Raw genomic sequence first — 17397 nt, forward strand, 5'->3', positions numbered from 1 at the left:
CCAGGCAGCCAGTGGGACAGACGGGCCAATAGACAAAGACTTGCAAAATAGGCGAGTGCTAAGAAGGGGAATTTTCCAGTTCATATGGGGGCATTTGTGTTACTCCCAAGTGAAGCAGGTGCCCTCTTCAAATGTGCTTTCCTTGGCCTAATGTTCTTTATTTAGTATGATTAAGGGCACATTAACTCTAATTGCAACCCCGACACTGTTAACGGTAATTCAGGATTATGTTAACACTCTAAGTGTTTAATGATGAATGAGTCATATGCCAGGGTGTGACAAAAGGCTTCACTCTTGAAGCAAGAGAGGCCTGGTTCTGGCACATTATTAATTTCTGAAGCTTAAATCCAGGATAACTAGATTTAGGAGGTTAATCCCTATTTTATTATATTTCTTTGTAATAGAGTTGGGCCTCTTCTCTCCCCTCTCCCCACTTTCACATGTTGTCTGATAGACTTTTAAAAAAATAAGAAAATCCTTCTTACTTTGGTGATGAGAAGTTTCCACAAGAGGACTCTCAATCTCAAGATTTTTGATACTATAATATAACGCAGGGAAGAGCCGATGCTTTCTGCAAAGGGGTTTATTGGGGGTGATTCAATCAAGGAAGTATTCCAGGAACCTATACCCTGAGGATCCAGGCAAGCAGGACTTGTGGCAGGGCTGAGAGGAGCTGATGGCAAGCAGGAACAAGAACCTAACTCTGGAAGGGCACAGGAAATCATCCAGATCTGGTTGGAAACTTCAAAGGACTGTGTTGAAAACAAGGTGGTTGTCAGGGTTGTGAGGCTAGAATTTGGACAGGCATGAGAATCTGGCTGGTTTCTGGAGGCAAGAGAAGCTCCAGATTGGGGTTTTCAGGCAGGCATCTGCCTAGGTGTTCCAGAGGATGACGACCGTGACAACAGAGACGGCCAGGAAGAGCAGGTAGAGGCAGAAGAGCAGGGTGTCTATCGTGTGGCTGAACTGCACCCACAGGCTAACCAAGTGCTGCTTCTGAGCCCTATCTTCCTGCTGGGCCCTTGTTGACCCAGGGAACCCATTTAATTCTGCTTTTCTGGGACCTGGCACCTTCCCCGCCAACTCCACCGGCTCCTTCACAGCTGTGGAGAGACAGAGACTCAGACATGGGCTGCAGAGGTAACCTGGGGAGGGATGGGACAGGGAAGGATCCAGGGGCAGAGAAATGGAGGTGTTGGAAGAGGAAGTGTGGGTAGTGCTGACTTCCCTCACCAGGCAGGTGGGCCAGGGTGAGGCCCAGACCCTTGTTTCCCTTCTGGGGGTCAGTGGGGTAGCATCTCCTTGAGCTGGTATAGTATAGAAGCAGGGAATGGAGCCACCGAGGCATGGGTGGGGGCTGGGTGGTGGCCAGGTGCAGCAGGTGGGTCATGAAGATGGTCTCCAGCAGGCTGACCACCATCAGGGACAGACACAGGGCAAAGCAGACACCTGGATGGAAGGTGGGCCTGAGTGAGGGCCAGAAACACCATCTAGGACTTCTTGTTCCTTCTTTCCCCAGAGGGTCCTTCTCTAGGATCCCTTCTCACTCTGACCTGGTCCCACTGGTCCCTCTTCCCATGGCACCTCCCACCTTACTTTTATTCTCCTAATGGAGGGAGGGGCCATACTGATGAGGGGGGTGCCACTGGCAGGGAGTAAGTTGTTCATCATGAGCAGGAAGACGTTGTAGCCCAGCAGGAGGGTTATCTTGAATGCGGCACGATTGTCATTTTCTGCCGCCAGGTAGAAGCTGAGGGCATCGACGGTTATCAGAAAGCTACTGGGCACCAGAAGGTTTATGATGTAGAGCCTGGTCCTGCGCCTGATGGCCAACTGGTTGGGGGGAGAGAGGGAGCAAGTGAGGAGTAGGCTGGGAGGCTGCCATGCCAGTTGAGAGCAAGAGTTGAGATTTGTCCCAGACCAAACTCTAGTAAGGAAATGTTATCTCAAGTCCCTTTCACTGTCCTGTCCCTTAATAATAATAATAATAATAATTAATCAAAGTATCTTCACCACCACAGTCTGCCTTTCTAGGATTTGATTCTGCCATGCTGCTTACCTCCGAAATGTATCCCATTCCTTCTTGGCCCAAAGTGTCAACTTTCTCTACATAAATTTTTATCCCTACCCGTGTGCCCTCAGCAAGACTATGGGACCAGATTCTTAGGTAAAATCTTGTGCATCTTATCTTTGTATTTCTGCTTGTTTCCTCCTTAATGTCCAATCTTTAGCGATTTTGCGCGTAGACATTCAAGACCAGTGGGAGGAAAAATAAAACAGCGGCAGATATTTTGAGATCACCAGGATTTGGAGTCAAAATATCCCTGAGACAATGTTTCCTAATTTTTCCACTGCCTCTTTTTAAAAATAAAAATTCCTGCCCTCTAAAAAGTTCTGATAGCTCTGGTGGGTGAGAAGCACACCTCACTGTGAATCACTGCCGTAGGAGCTCCTCCTTCCTTGGGGAGGATTAATCCGTCAATATTTACTGACTACCAGGTACTTTTCTGGGTACTGCAGACTTATCAGTGAAAAAAAAGTGATAAAAATCCCTTCCTTCATGGGACTTGCTTTCTAGTGGGAGATCTTACATTCTGTGGGGACATAAACTATGCATCTTAGGAGAAGATCACAACGAGGGCCCCTGAGCTCACATAGAAAACAATTTGGTTGTACTGGTTGGTGCCCACAGTCATCTTCGACGCTGTCTGGTGAATACCCAGAAGTACCCACTCCCCTTGCTTCTGAATGAGGTTCTGTGACGTGTTCAAAATCTCTTGCACTTCCTTCTCCATGCCCAGGACCATTCTCTCTGCTGCAAAGGAGATCCAGACAACTCAGCCTCCCCAGAGGGTTCCAACCCCTTGCCCGGACTATTGGGTTCCTCGTCAGTAAGCCTCCACAACCCTTTCAGTGAGATTCTCTCACTGTTCCCAGCTTTCTCTCCTCTTCTCTCTCAAAACTCTTTCTCTGCCTCTCACCAGGCTATTATAATGAGCCTCATTCACCAGGGTAGATGAAAGAGCTGAAGGTGAGTGTGCAGTTCTGTTTGTCAAAGGGGAAATAGAAGATGTCCAGGTTACAGATGCTGATCACTTGCATTGGCTTATTGTATTTGATTTGACCTTCATTGTTGACATAAGCCATGAGATCTGTAGGTGTCTGATCCACATCCATGCTGTATGTGAGAAGGACAAGGAGGAGGTGGGTGCTGTGGTTTTCTCATCAGACTTGAACTTTGTCCCCCAGGTCACTCCATTTCTGTGCTCTAGCTCCACTCATCTGACTCCACCCTTCCACCTATCTCCATGTTCTGAGGGTTTTGTAAGCTCCTCAGTTCAGACATTGCTCCTTTCTAAGCTGAGTTATTGTGTAGCCCCTATCAGTTACGTTGTGCCCTCCCCTGGAGATATGTGTCCTTCATGTTTTTTCAGCCTTGATACTTACAACTCCTTGATGAAGATATCAGGAAGCCATAGGTTCTCAGTTGCTATGCTGAGATGCCTGATGCCCCCACATTCTTCTGGGTTCCACCTGATGAATGGATGGTACTAGATCTAAAGGAAACCATGGTGTGGAATGAACAGGGGGTAGAAACTAGTTTTAGTCTTGCTCTGTCCCCTGCATTTTGCATTCTTTTCCCTGCTCATTTCTTCATTCTCCCATCCCCTCTCTGGTGACAGCTGTCACAATGTCACTAACAAAGTCTTACTTGCTTCCACTTCTCCCTCAGTGCTCTCTAGGGAGACCGTGAGCTTGGCTTTGGATTCCCTGGGATGAAGCCACTTAAGTATTGGCTTCCATGGCCTTGGTTTATGGCGCCTTCTCCCTGTGCTCCATCTCTGCCCTCTTAGACTGGCAGAAAAATCAGGATGTTTTGTGTTTTTACTGTTGGTCTGGCTCTGTTTGAATTTATCTAAATCATGGATATGCTTGGCTTTATCCACCATAATTTGAAAAGTTGGACCTAGGAGTGGAAAAAAGGAGGTAGCGTGGTGAAGGGGAAACTGAATTTATCATACCAGTTTTAGCCACAGGAACGATGTCATCAGTTGAAGTTGTTCATTCTGGAAAAACATTTTTCATCCAAGATCATTAACTCTGTGATTAACTCCAATGCCACCACCCACCTCTTACTCATTTCCAAGGCTGTTCTATGTGGCAATAATGATTTTTGTTTATAAGCCACTGAAAAATATAGGTCAAATAATCCAGGGTACATGGGAAATGTAAGTGAAACAACCAGTATGAGAGCCCATTGGGATTGTGTTTCTAGTAGAGTATTCCAAAAAGAGACAGATTTTACCTGCAGTGATGTCATTGTAGCACTTCCTGTCATCTCTCCCACCCCACAGAACGAGCTCTTAATTTTACAAAATCCAATCAGGGTACCCACTGCTCACCACTGGACCATTGCAAGGTTGAGCCAGGACTTACTACTTCCAGGATGGCTGACAAAGTGAAGGAGATATTGACATGTGTGGGGCTATTGTAGTCGAGGACAGGATGGAAGCTGTTTCTGGCAAACACGCCTTGGAAGACAGCAGGATCTACCCCATGCCAGTCAAAGCCTGAGCAATTGATGGTGAAAATGTCTCCTCTTCCTGTAGAGAGCAGAGACCCTGTGAGAGGAGTGCCAGAGCTGGGACCTAGGGAGTGTTTCTGCAATGAGAGAAAGCTGGAGGCTTGGGAGAAGCTTGTGAACTCCCCTTTCCTGGGCCAGGGAGCATGGGCTGGGCTGATAGGCAAATGGTGGAAGTTGATGAGGTGGGCTGAATCAGGGCTCCATCCTCAATTCCATTGTTTCTGCCCCCATGCAAAACCTGTCCATATGTGTATGCAAACTCAGCCCTGACCACTGCTTTTCAGTGTCCTGCTTTGTTTGTGACAATCTCACTACAAACCTCTCCACCTTCACTCAATGTCCTTCCACTGCTCATCTCTGTCCTTGAGCCATCTGTGTGATGTCAGTGACAAATTTTGCAGTCACAGTTCGCCTCACTGTATTAGTAAGGCATAGGTGATCGTGCATTACTGGTGAGGGAAATGATCAGGTAGGTAGCGTGAGATACACGGGACTTTATAGGAAGGAAGGAACTCAGTTTTTCTACTTGATGAGTATTTACTTTATCTCTACTCTGTGCTGTGATTGTTCTTGTCTAAAACTCAGTAGCTGTCACCACTGAGACTATCTTAAAGAGAGTTCCTCATTTATGTTACCTGCTTGGCCTCTCTAGCCTTTTGAATTTGCCTTTGGATGTTAAGATTGATTTCCTTGTGTGATTCTTAAAGAGCCTTGGGAAGTAATTTCAAAATCCCATGCCATGCCTAGGTGATCACAGGTCTTGTCTGATTTAGAATGTGCAAATATTTGGTTCATGGTAGAAACAAGACTTGGTATGCTTAAGTGGGCCAAAGTCATCAGCGGCTTAACCTGTTTTATTCTGGAATTATTTCTGTTAGAGAAAGCTCCAGGGAGGGTAGTCAGTGGCTTAGAGAGCAAACGGAGAGCAGTTGCTTCAATGAAGATGCTTTACAGACTGAGTTAGTATGATGCAGTAAGAAAGGCTTAAGACCAAATCCTGTTTCTACTGGAATCATGTCACTCTCTCTCAGCCTCTGTTTCCTCATCTCTAATACTGGGAGGATAAAACCTCTCTCCCAGGGGTTTTATGTGATTAGAGATAATATTTGTATAGTGCCTTCCCCATCCCAAGCAATTAATGAATTGAAGCAGAAATAGAAGTTGTTGTTTTCCTGGCTCTCTCAAGATTGCTCACGTTGCTTCAGCCTGAATGGAATCTTCTGGACTTAAAATGTCTGGGTTGGCTGAAGCAACCCCAGTTTCTGTGAGCTTAACAGCCTTTTCTCTCAGCCTCACTCAGCTGGATACTGATAAGGATCATCCCTCCCCTCTCCTCAGCATCACTTTTCACTGTTTGAGAATTCCTTCCCCTCTGGGAAGTCCTTTTTTTTTCTTTTTTAAAAGATGACTTTGGATCAGCATTTCTCAAAGCATTTTCAGCAGAACGCTAGTTCTGTAGGATGCTAAATGCTTCTCTAAAAAAATTATTTTTGTTATGTCAAGTTTAAATAAGTCTGGGAAATGCTGAATTAAACAAGGCTAAACAGGCTTTATTATTGTAGGATTTCTCAGAATATTTAGCTAAAATATGGATATGACTTGAATATCACATACATATTTCCCAAACTTAGTTGACTTTGGAAATGTCTTTTTCTCAGGGTATCTTGCAGAACTAGTACTCCATGGATTATTTTTGGGAAACACCACTTTAGGTAAATAGAACAAATCTAGAAGAAAAAAAACTTAAAAAATTTCTTGAACTTGCTACACATAGAATATAGAATGCAAGTAGCATATGTATAAATAAATCAAGAAATATTAAAAAATAAACAGATAAGCATTTTTTAGATAAGTCTTTTAAAACCTGATGTTTGATTAAACTGTAAGAACCTACAAGCAAATAGAAAGTAAAATAGATATAAATTTCAAGCTTTTTCTGAATTCCTGAGCAATATAAACTTAGACTGACTCAAGCAGGAATCTTTTTTTCTTTCTTTTCCTTTAGATCAGTGGCCTGCCAGCTGCAGGCCACATGTCATCCACCTAGGTCTAATTTTAGTATCAGAGTTTAAAAACATGCTCAGGTATTGTTAGTTCTCAAATATGCTCAGACAGTACCATTTTAGTAGCTGAAAAGCAATGCTGACTTTTCTCATTGGTGGTCTTGTAATCAATGAAGTATATAACTTGTGTTTTAAGGGTATATATTTTTTCCTCATGGGACTCAATAAATGAATTATTTTGAATCAAAAATAAACACAGCCTGCATAGATTTTTAATTTTCCTGAGCTGACATTCATGCCAAAAAAGCTATCACCAATGTAAAGTTGCTTATCTCTTCTTCCGATCAAAAGCCCGTATCTATAAAGAAAAACACTTGAGGGGCCGGTCTGTGGCCGAGTGGTTAAGTTCGCGCACTCTGCTGCAGGTGGCCCAGTGTTTTGTCGGTTCAAATCCTGGGCGCGGGCATGGCACTGCTCATTGAGCCATGCTGAGGTGGCATCCCACATGCCGCAACTAGAAGGACTCACAACTAAGAATATACAGCTATGTACCAGGGGGCTTTGGGGAGAAAAAGGAACAAAATAAAATCTTTAAAAAAAAGAAAGAAAAACTCTTGAGAAAGTTTTTGGGGAATGCTGGGAGTGACAGCTCTTCCAGTCTGCCTAGGCCTGTTTTAGAGAGAAGGCTCCATCCGGGCTGGCCTATCGATTTGGGCTTCTCTGGCTTAGTGGGACTCTGTTGGCTCCCATTTGTGGCCTGACGGGTGCCTGGTCCATACTTCACAATAATGTGGGAGAATCCCCCATGCACATTTCACCATTAGAGATGCTAGACATACTGTATCATTTTATTCAGTTGAGGAAGTAAGCCTTAATTATCATTCTGAGAGGAGTAAAATCTCAAGGCCTGTCTATGAGCTGTGATGCTTGTTATTTTAGCCGAGTAGATTTAGATGGTTGTTCTGGGTGGAGGAAACAGCTAGAATAAAAACATGGAAATCAAGTGTTGTCAGGACCTCAGATTTGAGTAGGAGAGTGACAGGAAACGAAGCTGTGGTATTATGCAGCGCTAGAGCACGGAAGGTCTTGTAGACCAGGCTAAAGTTTGGTTTAATTCTGTAGCCCATTAGTTCCCAAGCCGGAATGAGGTTCAGACCTCTTTTAAGGGAAACGATTCTCCTAAACCACTGATGTTGACTTATTTATATTATAATATTACTTAAATATGTATGCTCATAAACCATGTATAAAGTCGTTATGCTGGGGCCAGCCCTGCGGCCTAGTGGTTAAGTTCGGCGCACTCCGTTTTGGCGGTCTGGGTTCAGTAGGGGGCGCAGACCCACACTACTCATTGGCACCATGCTGTGGTGGCAACCCACATACGAAATAGAGGAAGACTGGCACAGATGTTAACTCAGGGCATATCTTCCTCAAGCAAAAAGAGGAAGATTGGCAACAGATGTCAGCTCAGGGTGAATTTTCCCTAGCAAAAAAAAAAAAAAATCGTTATGCTTATAACTCTTATACCACTATAAAATTAAAATAAAATTACAAATTATGTACATGTAAGACTACAGAATCAACACAACACTAATTTCATGTAGTGGATAATATTGTTTTGTTAAAATTAGATAATTGCTATCAATTTTTTCCTCTTTTTAAGAAGGTGCTAATTTTTTGAACATTTATCTGTTATTTTGTTGGGCCAGTTTGACAGTACATCTCAATATAATAGTACTTAAAAATTTTTTTAAAGCCATTCTTCATTTCATTCTAACTACTACCCTTACTGCTAACGAACTTGGGAAGTTATTACTGTGAAGGTAGGAAGTATGTAATTCTTTCCCTCATAGAGTGTGTGTGTGGTATTGAAGCCGGGTAGCTGAGGGTTACTGTAAATATTCAATAAGAACATGATTACTCTTGAACCTTGTTCCCAAAACAGACACAGATGAAAAGAAGCTAATCTCGTTAATTTGCTGTTTTCTTGTTTAACCTGAGGGGTGACTCAAGGGTCACAAGGATTTATGAGCTTGTTTTCCAGAAGAAAAAGAATGCCTTTAAAGAAGTTATGATCACCAGATAACCAGCCTCCAGCTGCTGCTGATGCCCAGAAGTCTGGCTGCCCAAGGGCTTATCTGGAGTGAAAGGAATATGGATTTCCCCTTTGTTTCTCTGAAATTCCACCTCCCAAGCCCCTAGCTCTATAAAGACTCCCTGCTTTTTTCTTATGTTGAGGTGGATTTGAGAGAACATATCTTCCCACCTTCTTCTTTTGGCCAATTCTAATAAACCTTTCTTCATCTCCAAACACTGTTGCTCAGTGATTGGTTTATTGCTCACTGGGCACACAGACTTGAGATTAAGAGGTTTGGTGTCACTACGACTTACTACAATGTGCCTATATTACTGTGCACTGTATGAATACTCAACTTCTCCCACACGCAGTTCTCTATCGAAAATACTGCAAAACTTTTGTCTCTATACCATGCTATCATGTCATTTGGCTTTCATTTGGCATTGTTTACATCTTAAATCCTCTTTTCTTTTCTAATTGTCCTGAAACCATTAAAGAGGTACATTATTCTGTTATACTATATTGTTTGCATGATGTCAAATAAAAATTCAATTTATCAACTACTTTTAAAGAAAGTCTTATTCCATGAAAATGACTTTCATTGTAAAAATTGATCTGCAAAAGAGAAATTTTGTCTTTATCACTGACAGAAGGAGTCAATATGAGTGTCTCGGCAGATGTGAGGTGACTGTTACTACTTGACTTAGCTCCTGACAAGCTGGATAGAGGAGGACATCAGGAGGCTATTGCATTCCAGCACTTCTCCTGTCAATGAACAAGACTACCACCATCCACCCAGTTCTGCAACCAGAAACCTAGGTGTTACCCTTGGCACCTCTCTTTCTCATATCACCATATCTAATCCATCAACAAGGTCTGTTGATTTTACCTCTTAAATTTCTCTTGAGTCTATCCACTTGTCTCCATCTTTTCCACCACAATCCTAGTCCAAGCCATCATTATCTCTTTCCTGAATGACAACAGTCACTCCTAGCTGGGCTCTTCCCTTCCATTCCAGCTGCCTCTAATTCTTTCTCTCATCTGCCAGCCATGGTGTAGTTTTCAAAATGCAAATCAGATTTCTCATCTCTTAACCCATTCACCTTTCGAAACCTCGTGATGGTTGCCTTTGCTCTTACTTTAAACACCTGTAACATTGTCTAAAAGGCCTTTAGAGATGTTCCCTTCCTTCCCCCACGCCCTGGCCTTTGTTGTTCCCTCTGCTTGGAGTGCTCTCTCCTCTGCCCACCTCCACCGTCTTCACCTCGCTAACTCCTACTATCCTTCAGATGAAACATATACCTTCCGTACTTACCACAGTTACAGTTTAAATTTGGATTAATGTTTATCTAGGACTCTAAGCCCCAGAAGGGCAGGAAACCTGTCTGTTTTAGATCCATTGTATCTCCATCAAATATTGAATGAATGAGTATATTTAGTACATTATCCAACATGAATATTATTTTAAAATACTTACAATTCTGCATGCAACCTAGATTCTCTAGCTGCTTCCCAAGGGTTGGAGAATATCGCCCCCAAGACACTTCATAACACAAATACATATCAAGGAGGGGATATCATCGATACCATGTCCATAAGTTAAGTCTAAGTATAGCCCAGGCTTTCCTTGGACAGGTCGAGATAGCAGCATAGCCTATTGAGGCCTGACACCAGAACCGTATAGTGTTCATTCATTCTTTTTAAAAAAAAAAAATCTATAATCAATCTATTTGAAGTATTTCAGGGGAGATTTTAGGAGCTTTTTACTTTATCTGAAAGTATCAGATATGCATCTTTGGGTACCACAGTGTCTGAGGCATGGTTGGAAGTACTAGTAAGCTTTGGAGAGGTGGTTTGAGGTTTGCTGAGGAAAAGTTTTCTTTAACCAACTCCGTGGTCGGAGGTGCTTCAGGAATCGTCATCAGTAGAGGTTGATATATATCGGTCTGCAAGATTCGTCTGTTAAGTTGCATATATCCCCATTGAGAGGAGAAATGGTTTATTCCTATAATATTAAAACTTTTTTATTATGAAATACTGAAAGGCTACCAAAAAGTGCAGCAAATGATATTAGAAACACACATGTACCCACCTCCAAGGTTTGTTGAATTTTAACATTTATAAGTCATTTTTTTAAAGAAATAAAGCATTACAGAAACAGATGAAGCCCCTTGTGTATCCCTCGCTGATCTTTTTCCCCTCCCACCGACACCAGAGGTAACTACACCTTGAATTTATTGTTTATCATGTCCAGGCATGGTTTTATATTTTTTTAATACATATGTGTGTATCCACAAATAACATATCATGTTTGTACATGTTTACAAAATTAATACAAGTGGAGTTATACAATGTGAGTCTTTTTGTTTTTGCTCAACATTGTTTTTGAGATTTACACATATTGATACATTATAGCTCTTGTTCTTTAGCTGTTACATAGTATCCCACTGTACAAATATCATTATCTAGTTACCTGTTCTCTTGTTAATGGACTTTAGATTCCTTCCACTATTACAGACAATGCACAACGAATATACCTTCTTGTGCACATGTGTGGGAGACCCTTTAGGGCAGCTTTTCTTGGCTAATAGCATTAAGCCTTAATGCCCTAAGGTATTCATTGTGCTTAATGAATTAACTTCTCCCCTTGACATCTAGAATGATACTAGCTATGTGTTACCCTTGGGAGAATTGAGAAAATAGTCACTCAAATAATTTTGTGTAGGGCTTAATTCACTTGCAGAAGCCATTGAGAAAAGCTAGTCTAAAGCATATACACGGAAGTGGAATTGCTGGATTCAAGGATAGGCATACATGATAGAAACCATTAGCTTCAACCAAATCTGTTCTTTCCTACTTCCATTGTAACAGAGTCATAGATGGCTCATAGCTGCCCAGCTGAGGATTACATTTCCCAAATTCCTTCAGTTAGATGTGACCATATGACTAAATCATCACCAATAGAATATGAGTGGAAATGATGTACATTGCTTTCTGGCTGCTGCCTTAAGACCAGATCACACCTCCTCTACACTCTCTTTTTCCTTCCTTCCACCTGGGCGACTGGTGATAGCAAAGAGCAGAGCAGCTTTGAAAGCCATATGTTGAAGCTGACAGAGCCGCCATCATCCTGGGTCTCTGACTGACTGCAAGGAGCAGAACTACACTGCTGATCTGTTTTACTCATTCAGGACTTCTACGCGTGAGAGAAATAAACTTCCTGACTTCATGCCACTGAATTTTAGGGGTCTACTGGAGGTCAAACCACACAGTCCATTTCCAACCAGCTAAATTTGGCCAAGTTGCTCCTTAATGTTGTTCTATCAATTGATACTCACTCTAACAGAAACGTGAAATATCCTGTCTCTCCAGATTCTTGACAACACTTGGTGTTGTCAGATTTTTGCATTTTCCTGTCAGATGGGCATGAAATGTTATCTCACTGCTATTTTAATGTTCATTTCCCTGATTATTAGTGAGACTGGGTGTCTCCTCATATTTGAGTGGCTGCTCAGGTTTCCTTTTCTGTGAACTGTTGCTACCATTTGCCTATTTTCCTATTGGGGTTTTTTGACATTTCTTATTGAGTTGTACAAATTATTTGTATATTTTGTATTGAAAAATTTCTTGGGGCCAGCCTGGTGGTGCAGCAGTTAGGTTTATACGTTCTGCTTTGGCAGCCTGGGGTTAGCCAGTTTGGATCCCGGGTGCGGGCCTGTCCACTGCTTATCAAGCCATGCTGTGGCAGGCATCCCACATATAAAGTAGAGGAAGAAGGGCATGGATGTTAGCTCAGGGCCAGTCTTCCTCAGAAAAAAAGAGGAGGATTGGTGGCAGATGTTAGCTCAGGGCTAATCTTCCTCAAAAAAAAAAAAATTGTCAGTTACAACTTGCAGTTTATCTTTTCACTTCATGGCATCTTGTACAGAAGTTTAAATTTTAATATAGTAAAAACTTACCAATCTTTCCTTTATTATTTGTTTTGGTATCTTATTAGGAAGTTCTTCTCTACTCCCAAGTTCACAAAGATATTTCACATTTTCTTCTAAACTTTTTAAAGTTTTCCCTTGCACAGTTAGGCTTTCGATCTACCTGAAAGTGATTTTTCTGTGTGATATGAAGTAGTAATCCCCGAGTTTTAAAAAAATAAGGATAACCAATTTTTCCAGCACCGTTTATTGAGTATTCTTCCTTTCCCTACTGATTTATAGTGTTATAAATCACTGTTACAGATCAAGTTTACAAAAATGCATGAGACAGTTTGAGTTTCTAGGCTCTTTATTCAATTGCATTGGTCTATTAATCCATCCTTATGCAATTAAGGATGCATTAATTACTTCAGCTCTATGATACGTTAGTTTCTTCACACGGGCTAGTTGTGTAAAGATGGACAAGTCACTTTACCTTCCTTTTTTAAAAAAAAAAATCTCTGAAATGGATCATCATAATACCTACGCATAGGGTGATTACAGAGATTAAAAGAAACAAGATGTAAGTAAGGCACCAGCTACGGAGCAGGTAGGCACTCGAGTAGTTACGTTATGATCGTGTTGAAAGTACAGATGAAACACAGAGAAAGAAAGTGATCAATCTCTTTGGGAACCTCAGTTTCATATATAAAAAGAAAGGGATGAGTTGGCATACCATTTTATGGCTCGTGCCACTAAAACCTGTAATCCTGGGATTTGACTATCTAGAAAGCAGGCAGCACAACATTATGTGATGGGCGGGTGGGATTAAAGTGAGAAAACTGATACCAGCGAGGAATGCAGGGTAGAATCGTGAGTAAGCAGTCGTGAGCTGGTAAGTGCCACACAGATCAGATTGGGGGCTGGTTGGTCGCGAGGACACAAGAGGCTACCATGACCTTCACAGCGTTGTCCGGTGCATAAACGAACGCGCACCGTCGTGACCGCCCTGCAGAGAAACACTGGGCTGCGCACCGACACAGGGCTACTGTCAACCCTCCTGGTCACCCACTGGGGCACAGGGCCTCAGAGAAGATTCCAGACAGGCTCGCAAAAGCGCTGGGAAGGATGGTGCAGAGCCTGGAGCGCGGAGGAAAGGAGGAGCAGCCTGCACCTCCTCCAGGGCTTCTACGGTGCTTCTGGGAAATATAGTCCTTTGCTGCGTACCCAGCCTCGGGCTCCTGCAAGGCGGACTACAATTCCCTTCAGTCTTGGGGATTCTTTGTGCAGCACGCTTGCGCAGTGTGGCGGCCAATGCCGCTATAAAGGCTTGTTTTGCTCTGGGGCTGATGCTCGGGAGCGTGGTCGAGTGGCCGGAGCGGCCGTCCTGGAGCTGGGGCACAGGTAAGGAGCGGCTTCGGCAGCACCCTTTTCCGTCTCCCTCGGTTGTCACGGGGGTCATCCCTGTGCGTTTCCTCCAGGGCTGGCTGACTGTGATCAGGGATACGAACAGTTCGGGGGAGGCTGGAGACCTGAGGAACGGGGCCTGGCCTCGCTCTAATCTCCCGCCGCCGCCTCCTCGGGACGCGACCCCTGAGGGCCCGCGGTGAGGCCCTGGTGTCGGAAGGCAGGTAGGGTGGGATGAGTAGTCTGGGTGCTGGCTGCATTCCGACTGCGGCCACCAGGGGGTGCTGCGCCCGCGGCCCGTGGGTGTGGGTGGCTATCACCTCGCCAGGCCCCAGCTGGCCGTGGGAACGCCCTAGGGCCAGGGCATCCCAGGCGAAGCTGGCGTGAGAGAAGCCTCCATCCTCAAGGTTGTGGGGAGGTGGCCTGAGGCACCCGCGCTCAAGCCGCACGCCAGAGCTTCTGAGCTGCCAGCGACCTTAGGAGTCATCCTCTCGTTTTTTTGCCAATGGGTAAATGGAGGTTCGTGACAGAGGCACGCACAGCAAACCCTTGGCAGAACCTGGAATGAACCCCTATTTCTTGACTGCCGTCAGTGCTCTTTCCACTTCCACCACACAGAGCTGCATGAGCTTTGTATTTATGACACAGGGGTCGTTTGGTTTCTGCACAGACGTGGGGAGGTAGGAGGCAGATGAGCAGAAGAATGATTGGCAAAGTTTCAGAGGGTTCTGAAGGAAGGAGAAGGGTCGCTTCTATATACTGGGGTCTCCAGCATGAGTACGGAAAAGGTGCAGAAGATTGGAGGCACAACAAGTGGATTATAGGCGGGTGGGAAATACCTATCTTTTTAGCTTCAGGTCTTGTGCACCTTCAGGGCCTGGAATGAGATTCCTGAGGTGTTGGAAACCTGCTAAGGAATGTTGTAATGAAGGCAATTTGGAAACACCAGTCTGGCTAGTTGGGGTTCTTGTACTCCAGGCAACCCCCTCCCCCCATTCAGTTTCCCCTGCATCATTGTGCACTTTTGTCACTGCAAGGAGAGTGTTGATAAAAAAGGCAGTTGACCAAGTGGCCTCAACTCCGTTGACTTCAAGTCTGGACACTTCTTTGGGATTCTCCCACTTCGATTATTCTGCTAGTGCTGTCACACAGCTCTGGCTCGAACATAAACAAAAATCCCTTCCCGTTTTTCCTCTTAATATCTGAATAAAGTTAACGTTTTAGAAAGAATTTTGAACAACTTTGAGAACAGAAGAAAATAGGGAAATGCAAATAGTATAAAAAAAAAAGTCTGACCTGGTGATCCTTCCTTAGTTGCCTGCTTCAGATTTGGGCCTTGTTTCTTTCCAAAATCTGTCAGGCTCCCTAGCTCTTGGCTGGCCTCCATGTGGGGTGCCCTGTCTTATTTCCTTGAAACACAGAAGATGGAGTTCTCCTTAGTGTCAAGGCCAAGAGGTGGTAACTTTGTGCCTGCTCAAGGGCTGGCTACTCTCACGGCTGTGCCTCTTTTCCCAGGAAATTAAAGAAGTCGGGTGTTAGAGGTGATGGGAAATTGCTTCCCACACCCTTTGTACATAGAATAACTTGAAATAAAGTGTTTGAAAGAAACTTTGGTTATCATGAGTTGTTAGACAATTGAGATGGTCTTTATGTTCTTCGTGACACCGCATTTGGTATTGTGAATGAGTAACTTTGCCCTCCTCCCTTTTAAACTCCCTCCCTCTCCTCCTGCCTTTTTGCAAAGTAGGACTAATCTTTTCCACGTCCAAATAATCAGCTAGGCTAGGGAACCTTTGGAGGGGAAGGTTGGACTTCTGTGATCCCTGTAACAAGATGGATTACGCTGATCTGCAGCTGCATCCTAACGTTGGGGACACTGGCAGATGCCAGGTCTGTTTATAGTTTAGGCTTAATGAGGTCTCAGTGACGTGAGAGCCGTGCTCTTGGTTGTAAGCCGGTGTTCTGTATGGTGCAGTTTGTCATTGGACAAGGTGACCTTGTTTTTTTCTTTTAAAGATAAGTAACTTAACATTATCAACTCAGGGTGCTTGAACCGGACCTCTGAAAGGCAAAAAGTCTAGCTTTCTTTGTGCTGGAAACACATTTCTCTGTGGAGGAGATTTAGTCCTTTTTATTTAGAGGATTAGTCAATGTTCTTCTTTTTTCTGATACCTTAAAAAATAAATGGTAGCTGTCAAAATTTTCTCTGCAGAGCCGTACTTTGAAGTTACGGTGACAGCTAAGAATTTATGGAATCCAAAAGGCAACACAGCTACACTTCTTTAATTTCTAGTGAGGCTGGTCTGAAGGGTATTTTCTTAGCTTGCACCTGGGAAGCTTTGAGGCTTGTTCGAGTTGGGGAAATGTTCTAGAGAGGTGTGTGTGTTTTATTTTTTCAGAAGTTACCAGAATGATGGATATGGCGTATGGATTAGAGTTAGCCAGGCAAGCAAAGGGTTTGAACAGTTTCAAGTAGATATTAGGTAAGACTTGGTAGTACGGGGTGGGGAATTTGTTTTTTAATAATAGCTTTGTTGAGATATAATTTATACACCATGAAACTCACCCCTGGTATATTCACAGAGTTGTGCAACCATCACCACTATCTAATTTTAGAAGACTTGCACTACCCCAAGGGTAATTTGTTTTTAAAGATAAGGTATAATACTGTTTTGCATTTTATCTGTGTAACTCCAGGCAGCTTTAAAATAACAACAGCTAACCCATTACCTCATTAGAAAAATGCAGAGATGGGATATATCATTGGTAGAGAAGTGTTTTCTAAGTTTTCATTTCATAAAATTTAGTAGGAGAAATGATATCCACTTTAAAATTGTTTTCTAATCTTTATTTTTCCTAAGAGGTGGGAGGAAATAATTCTTGATTCAATTACACTGAATTTTTTTCCTTTAAAAAATGAAATGGTACTTGAAAATTTTTTGAAGAATTATTTTTATAGATAAAACAGTAGAAAACTTTAAGGCGTTTGTCCCATTTTTCTTGTTTTAAAGCTATTTCATATATAATTAAGCACAATTTAGAAAGTATCTGTTCTTGATGAATTTTTAATTTCAGAAATCCTCAAGTGAAACCAAGAGCGTGTGAGCCCTGGCACCTCCACTCAGAGAAGATGAAGGATATTGACATAGGAAAAGAGTACATCATCCCCAGTCCTGGTTACAGAAATGAGAGGGAGAGAGCCAACACTTCTGGGCAGCACCGAGACCGCGAGGACTCCAAGTATAAGAGAACTCGACCGGTCAGTATTTCCTGTCCTAAGCCCCTTTTCTTATCTGTTTGTTGTGCTAGACCACACCTTATTTTTTTCATATCATGCACTATTAAAAAGAAGTTTCTTTTTCTTTATTGGCTTTAGGTCACTGTTAAGAATTTATGGTTACATATGAAGGAGAAGGA

At 43.1% G+C, this 17397-nt stretch overlaps 2 protein-coding genes across 3 annotated transcripts in view; one reads left to right on the forward strand and one right to left on the reverse strand.

The window, feature by feature from the left end:
• Positions 1-873: 873 nt before the first annotated feature.
• LOC124238653 (5-hydroxytryptamine receptor 3C-like) lies at positions 874-14035 on the reverse strand. The gene is given in 10 exon segments (XM_046659834.1): positions 874-1103; positions 1234-1449; positions 1629-1833; positions 2655-2815; positions 3009-3178; positions 3448-3557; positions 4023-4067; positions 4438-4622; positions 6476-6529; positions 13801-14035. Coding segments are annotated over 10 exon segments (1611 nt in total).
• Positions 13776-17397, forward strand: part of ABCC5 (ATP binding cassette subfamily C member 5) — an 84634-nt gene continuing 81012 nt past the window's right edge. The window contains exons 1-2 of one of the 2 annotated variants that reach the window (XM_046657932.1): positions 13776-13977; positions 17056-17239. In XM_046657932.1, the coding sequence (XP_046513888.1) occupies positions 17111-17239 (129 nt within the window). In that variant the 5' untranslated portion in view covers positions 13776-13977; positions 17056-17110. Of the gene's footprint in view, positions 13978-16441; positions 16464-17055; positions 17240-17397 lie in introns of those variants that run through there. The other variant, XM_046657933.1, reaches the window with a different exon arrangement.

This window comes from Equus quagga, chromosome 4, assembly GCF_021613505.1.
Source record: "Equus quagga isolate Etosha38 chromosome 4, UCLA_HA_Equagga_1.0, whole genome shotgun sequence".
Classification (NCBI taxonomy): domain Eukaryota; kingdom Metazoa; phylum Chordata; class Mammalia; order Perissodactyla; family Equidae; genus Equus; species Equus quagga.